This window comes from Neltuma alba, unplaced genomic scaffold, assembly GCF_004799145.2.
Source record: "Neltuma alba isolate B1F8T4 unplaced genomic scaffold, ASM479914v2 tig00002817_pilon, whole genome shotgun sequence".
In the NCBI taxonomy this organism is placed as follows: Eukaryota; Viridiplantae; Streptophyta; class Magnoliopsida; order Fabales; family Fabaceae; genus Neltuma; species Neltuma alba.
This window is the reverse complement of record NW_021633028.1, coordinates 21,446-28,888: the sequence shown is the minus strand read 5'-3', so window position 1 is coordinate 28,888 and position 7,443 is coordinate 21,446. Positions and strand designations below refer to the sequence as shown.

Sequence of the window (7,443 nt, the reverse complement as noted above, 5' to 3'; positions counted from 1 at the left end):
AAGAAAACAGCCAGCGGTTTTTCGATTCCCCAAAAAACCGGAAACCGAATTTTTTTCCCTAAAGCTCATATATAAACCCACTTGAAGCTTTGCAAATAGAAGTAGTCAAAGCCTCAAAGGGCATCGTTCATAAAAAAGCCTCTCTTATTAGGACCTTCCCAAACAAACCTGTCTGTCTTCTCCTTCTTCTTCTTCTTCTTTTCTTCGTCTGCCCACTTCCATAATTGTTCTGTGAGTTCGAGCTTGTCGATCATATAAGCAATCTTTATTACAATTCTTCTTCTTCTTCTTATCATTTTTTTTTATTTTTGCGTTCTATCTACAGTAAAGGACTCCTTTAATTTGACGAATATATTGTTGTGTGGCTGATCTGAATAATGGGGAAAGCAAAGATTGCGATAAAGAGGATAGACGATTCAGCAAACAGGCAAGTGACTTTCTCAAAGAGAAGAACTGGGTTGCTCAAGAAAGCAAGAGAGCTTGGGATCCTCTGTGACGCACAAGTTGGGGTCATCTTCTTCTCCAGCACCGGCAAGCTCTATGAATATGGAAGCTCCAGGTTCCTCTTCTTTCCACCTTCATTTGACTCTTTTCCTTTCTCTGATTTATCAGAAGCCATCACAGCAGCAATTTCTCTGTGCTTTTCTCTCCCTTGATCTAAGTGATTAATATTCCTTTGGATCCTTTTCAATTCTAGTCTTTTTTAATCATCCCAAGATAAAATGTGATGATATTGGATGAGATATCTAGAAATTTACTCTTTTTTTTTTTTTTTTGGGGTTATATCTGCCCACTTGCACCCACACACATACACGGAAGAGTTTCTACACGCTTGCAATTGATGCTTCAGATTTGTATGTTTAAATATTCTTTTTCTCCTCTTAATTATATGCTTGCATATAAAATATCAGAAACTACTCCTCCTTTTGCTAGCTGATCTTTAATTAATTACTATTGTTTACGGGCCACACTTTACTGAGAGCTGATCAAACCTAGCTTCCATTCTAAATAAAACTTTCAAAAGCTGTGCATGAGGCAGTTTGAGCTAGTATTTTCATACATATATAGATATATGTGCAGAAAACTAGGAAGAACGCATTATAACGATATGCGTGGGAGTGCATATGAACATGGTCTGGGTTAATCGATTAGTATTGCTTAGAGATAAATGAATTATATAGATTTGCTTAAACTTGACTTTCATCTTATTGATTGAATTCTCTCTGCTTATTATGGCAGCTTGAAGTCAATTATTGACCGCTACAATAAACACAAAGATGAGGAACAACATCCGCTTATGAATCCAGCTTCAGAAGCCAAGGTACTAGGATACATAAAAGTCATGTCTAGTCACCTGAAATTCGTAAAGCATATATGATTCTCATTGTTGATATATATTTGCAATTTTCAGCGCATTTTATATTTAACTCCAAGCAAGATTAGGCAACAGAAAGAGAGCGATAAAAGGGACGGGAGGATTTAAAAACAAGGAAAACCACAGAAAAATAGAAACATTGATTCTAGTCAAAGATTGCATATGAAAGAGATGAGTGTTGCTAAAGATGATGCATATGATGAGGGTCAATTGGAAAGATTAACTCGTTTAGACAATACCAATGATCTAACTACCTTTTCCTAGTTCTGGTTAGCACGTTATGCGCGGTTGATGCATAAAACTAGAGGGAGGATATTGGATAGAAAAATTTTTAAAACGCACGCACGCACGTATTGAGATGCGGCCATTGTTATGACCCTTCAATAACTTTTGTGCTTCCTTTGGTATCTACTCCCTCCATTTCTATTAATGTCTTATGATAGATACAAGTGACCTTATAGTGCCTCAAACAAACTTCCAACAGAAGATACATATACTTAATTGGGGGGGGGGACAAAGTTATGAAGGGAGTATTATAAGTCACTCCTACAAGGATTTTATGGCCCTTTAGTGTATTCCTTCGAGTCTAGATATAATATAAGTCACTTTTATTTCATTTGCATGTATTAAAAAAAATAATACTTATGTCAAGTTTCTTATATTCATTAAAAGTAGGACACATGACCACTTGTAATTGTAGAACTTCATATAATGAATATGAGGAACTTGGTGCAAGTATTTTCCTTAAAAAAAAGTAGTCAAAGGCTAATTAAAGCATGAAATTGTCATAAAACTTCATTATTTTTCAATATTACCCCTATTAATTGCATTAAATCCCATAACCATATACTTTAAATATTCTACAATTTGTTTTTTCTCAAAAGTAGCCCTTACGAAATCATTAAATGGAGTCACCCCTTAATTAATGGCGAGATTAAACTAACCTCTGCCAGTTTTATTAACCTCATATGTGAACAACCTCCCAGACTTCTGAAACTTTACAATAAACATTCATGAACCTTTGCATTATACTCTCATACTATTAATTTTGTTCATTATTTATCCGTAAAAGGCTTAAATTTTAACAGGGTTTATCTGCGCATGCACTGCCTCAAGTTCAACGTACATAAAGTCATGCATGATCCTAATCCAAAATATAAGCCATGATTAATTAAGTTTTGCTTGGTGTACTAATGATTTTTTTTAAATTTTCCTTCACTTTTGTAATTAATGTTATGCCCTATATTTTCTTTCACTCAAGAGGGGTAGGGGGTTCACTCAAGAGGAATGTTATGTTTTTGACAAATTTAATGAGTTGTTCAACTTTTTACTTCCTTCATTGACATATGAATTTTCCCAAAACATCACATATAAATTGCAAAAGATGCATTTAAGGCCTTTGTTTTTTTTAAAAAATATATATTTTGATTTGTAAATAAATTTATAACAAGTTATCTGGAGAATGAAAGTAGGGTCTCATATATAGATTAACTAATAAAGAGCAATTACAAGTAATTTGTACAAAATGCTATGAAGAGATTTGGACCTAGAAATGCTTATACTATTTCTGGTCTTCAATACAAAAGCTAGATAACTCATCTGTAAATATTAAGAAAATTAGTTAAGCTAGGTATTTGAAATAAATAGGTATTTCTTTTCTAAAATACCCTTGTTAATCATGTGTCTTAGAACCAAACTCTTTCATGGAACCTTTAACATGTGCAATCACCATAGGGATTATTTCATAAAAAAATAAATAAATACGAGAGACAAATAGATTAGGCTATTATATTTTGGACCAAATAAGAATAGGAGATAGTATCATTAGTTAGAACTTACAACTTCTTCCTTACAATTGCATCACTCCTTATTATATTGAATGCTATCGTTATATGTGTGGTTGCACTTGTTAGTTTTGGCGGAGAGAAGCAACAGTCTTAAGGCAACAACTACAACACTTGCAGGAACTGCACAGGTACGAAATGTTAATCTAACACGAAAATGCTATGAACAAAGCACTGCAACACATTGGTTTTGAACTCGCTTCAAAATTAAAGTGCAATATGTTCTGATTTTTTTCCCCAGAATATATTCTGAAAATAAATGGAAAAATTTAGTAAACCACAAGTAACTTATTTCCTTTTGAAAATGTAGGCAATTCACGGGTGAACAACTCTCTGGTCTGGGAATCAACGAATTAAAAAGTTTGGAAAATCAACTGGAGATGAGTTTGAAAAAGGTCCAGATCAAGAAGGTATGATAGATCATTTCAACTTATATCCTGCATTCAATGTAACATGTCACCACTTATATATACAAGCGAATATGTTAACCTGAACTTGATCATTAATTCGTCTGTAGGAGCAAATTTTAGCTGATGAGATTAAAGAGTTACAACACAAGGTACTCAAGAAGTCAGCTTCTGATCTTGCCATGTAAGAAAGGACTTCCCACATATTCTGACTTCCCATATAATGCTATTGCAGGGACATCAAATTCGCCAAGAAAATGTACAACTCTACAAAACAATGGAAGTCATTAGTAAAGAAAATGCAGAATTACAGACGAAGGTAAGTTGATAAAAACATTTTATCGAATTATAGGCCATGTAATAAATGTGCTACAGACGAAGAAGTTTGCCTCCAATTACACAACAACAAAGGAGGGAAGATGAAGACATCATCTCTAGTGAGCCTGTACTATTTATTCAAAAGCTAAATGTTTCAAGTTTTCTTTCAAAGTGTTCATAGACTTGGTTTGTTTTTTTTTGGCCACTTTCCTTAGATTTCTGAAGCAAGGGTTGTGAATGAAGAATATGGGAATCCTAATAACCCTACATGCACTATTAATCTCCAGCTGAGCCAATCACAGTCTCAATCTAGTGAATCACCAACCAAAGCAATGGAGCTGGGGTATATCTTATATATCCCTTGAAACTGAGTAAATATATATTGCTCATTCTTTAGAATAACAACTAGTTAAATACTTGATTTTTATGACAGATTACAGCTGCCTTAGCACAAGCTCTTGGACAATCTAGGATTCTTAACGCCACGCTGCCACCAACTTTCCTGTTAGAGGTGTTTCCTCAGGAATCATTTCTGTCATTGTTATAAAATAAGGATCAAACGTATTATATCGGCTGTGTCTCTGTAAATTTTAGACAATAATACTACCAAATGTGCCAAGTGTTGAATTATATAGTATCCAGATTTGTTGTGATCAAATGAATGGAATTTGACCTGTCTACCTTTCAATGAAATAGCCATAAACATGAACCTCCCGTTTTATCCTACCTTTGTTCTTTTTCCCCCTTCCCTTTTTGGTGATATGTAAAAACTTCAAGTGTTCACTTCAGAACGAGTGTAAACTTAGTGAATAAGCTGAATTAGGATAAATCTCTATTCCCCCCATCCCTACTTTATTTACATTTCTAGTAAATGGCATAATGTTCTATATTTATTGCTTATGGTTCTATTTTCCTATATTCAAACCATTTGACCATGTGTGTAAATAATTCGATAAATATACTCTCAAAAACATAATGGAAATTGAATTTCGTCAAGTTAATACATGAGTACTTAAGAATTGGTGGCAATATAAACAATATACCGAGTGATAATGTACAAAGACTTGAAGTTTAAATCAAAGTTAATTATATTTTTTGCAGGAACATATCAAACTAAATATATGCACTAGAAATGTAGATCATCAGAATAGTAAATTGAGCATTGTTTACTTCACCCGAGAAATAAATTTTTGGAGTGTCAATGTGAATGCATATGTGAGCAAATAAAAATTATGCATAGCAGTCAAGTTATTGCCAATCTACTTTTAGCTAATTAATTAAATAAATGAAATGGAGCAAGCTGGCCATTGTCGGCTATTCTTATTTAAATCATTATACCTGAATTGTTAATTTTCTGATTTGTCTTTTCTATGAGTTAAACTATTTGAGGGCTTTGATTGTTTCAGGAACCACATCTTCATCGAGACATAAGAACATTATCACAAGGGTACGAAAAAGTTCATATCGAATTCAAAAAAGATGGGCTAAGCACTTATCATCCACAAATGAACATGGGGCGGCGGTTATCAGAATTAGTTTTTCGACAAAATTGCAAGTTAACCTATCAACTATCGTCTTAAAAATTGCAACCTTCCTTATTCTGGACCCCGCAACCTCACAGGCTTTTGCAGTGTTAAGAATAATTTATTTGGTTTAATTTTTAGGGTTTTTGGTTTGTAATTTAAGTGGGCAAGAATATTATTCATTTATTCTATAATGTTTGATTAGTTTCCATATCGTGAGTGAGGCTAAGGAGTTTTATGTTATTTCACATAGTAAAAATTAATGATAAGTAAGTCCTATAAGATTTGAATGTATCTTTACAAATTTTCAAGACTTATTTATAAATGCTATGAGCCTATGACATAGGCTATGCACTATATTTTCGTGCGGAATCAGTCTTAGGCACTTAGCCATGTATATTCTTTTTCTAATGAAAATTTTAGTTGATTTTATTTTTAACATCCCCTTGCGTTGAACGAGGATCATTGTAAGGTTAAGAAAAAGACTGTCATAGTCATAGCATAGTTACCGGTGTCTGGAAAACCTTATAATCAAATAAAAAGGATTCTTTTATAGTTTATAAAGCGAAGATAAAACTCTTCTTCTATATTATCTCATATGTAGTACAAAATCGTTTAAGAAAAACTAATCCAAATTTAATGAGAAAAGAAAATAGAGGCAGAGAGCACGAGCACCAAGGCATTGGAATGAGGGCCTGGGTGCTCTGTCGCTCATAGCAAAACGATGTGCTTCACTAAACTAAAAAATTTTATTGTTTGAAACATATATATCCTTTTGCTTTGACTTGGCCATCGTTCTGGTCTTTTTGGTTGCATTTGGAAGTCTTTTGTTGAACTAGAGTGAGGATTGTTGTAGAGATTGAGTTGGAGTTTGAAGATTGAAAGAGAATTTGGTTTCGTGTCTTGGTTTTTACTCCATTCCCGTTTCCCTTCCTCTTGTTCAATGTTTGTGTTGAAGTATATGCATGTTCTTATTGGTATTCTGAATATGCAGAGCTCAAGCTTTGATTCTAGGATTATTTTGAACTCTTAATGAATGAACTCTTGATTACCTACTCCTCTCTCCAATTAAAACGCAGGTATTTCGTAATACATCATTTCATATGAAAAAAATCACATTTTTTCGTTTCTTGGGTTCACATGTATGTTTGTGTCAAATAAATGTTTATATAATATAAAAATTTCATCAATAAGGTCATAAATAATATAACTTATCTAATATAAAAATTCTATCAATAAAACAATACATAATACTCCTTTGATCCTAAATACAAAACTCATTTTACAATATAATTACACTAATTTAGGTACATCACAAAATGGGTCTTATATTTAAGACCTGAGGAGTATAATCTATCTATATTATGTTATATTTGATCAACATACCGCGTTAGCTGAATAAGAAATTAATCCTGTAACATAGATATTTGCAAAGCTTCAGGCTATATTATAATTTCGTACGGAGTCATTCGCAGCCGTGTATGCTATTTTAAATATCAAACTGCTTTAACTAAGAATTAATAATTATCAGAAAGAAAGCACAACATGGGTTCACATTCATTTTTAATTCGCACAATGCAGATAGATGCTTTTGTGGTATCCTCCCGTTGAAAGCAATTCGGTTCGAGAAATTGTTGGATACTAAATGTGGGTATCTCTGCTAGTGAAGGTTCAAGCATTGATTCAAAAGTTGTGGGTGAATAGCTCCTTCTACTAAACCCGGCTCTTTTGGTCTTTTAAAAAAAAATTTACTTCAATAAAAAAAAAAAATCCAAAGGCTTGTGCAGTGGGGAAGGTTATTTCTAAAGTAGGCAAGAAAATAAGAACAATGCTAGCTTGGCAAACTAGCTGCTTTTTATTAGACCTCAATTATGTCCAAATCTGATCATTAAAATCATATCAAAATGTTAGGATATTAAGTACAAATGCGGACCTGCCTTTATGTGAGAAGTCTCACATCAAATAGAATAAAGCTT

General features: G+C 33.1%; 1 protein-coding gene across 1 annotated transcript; it reads left to right on the top strand.

Moving 5' to 3' along the window:
* The first annotated feature begins 319 nt into the window (after positions 1-319).
* On the top strand, positions 320-4,449 carry LOC114739146 (MADS-box transcription factor 23-like). The gene is made up of 8 exons (XM_028927203.1): positions 320-559; positions 1,240-1,321; positions 3,289-3,350; positions 3,530-3,629; positions 3,737-3,778; positions 3,862-3,945; positions 4,232-4,287; positions 4,378-4,449. The coding sequence occupies exons 1-8, from the start codon at positions 378-380 to the stop codon at positions 4,391-4,393; spliced, it is 624 nt and encodes a 207-aa protein (XP_028783036.1). The 5' UTR covers positions 320-377; the 3' UTR covers positions 4,394-4,449.
* Positions 4,450-7,443: the final 2,994 nt, after the last annotated feature.

Excerpts from the sequence above, each read along its gene's own strand:
- LOC114739146 (XM_028927203.1), top strand. The coding sequence starts at position 378 with ATGGGGAAAGCAAAGATTGCGATAAAGAGGATAGACGATTCAGCAAAC. Across the intron at positions 3,351-3,529 it reads CACTTGCAGGAACTGCACAG|GCAATTCACGGGTGAACAAC; the intron begins GTACGAAATGTT and ends TTGAAAATGTAG. Across the intron at positions 3,779-3,861 it reads TTAAAGAGTTACAACACAAG|GGACATCAAATTCGCCAAGA; the intron begins GTACTCAAGAAG and ends ATGCTATTGCAG.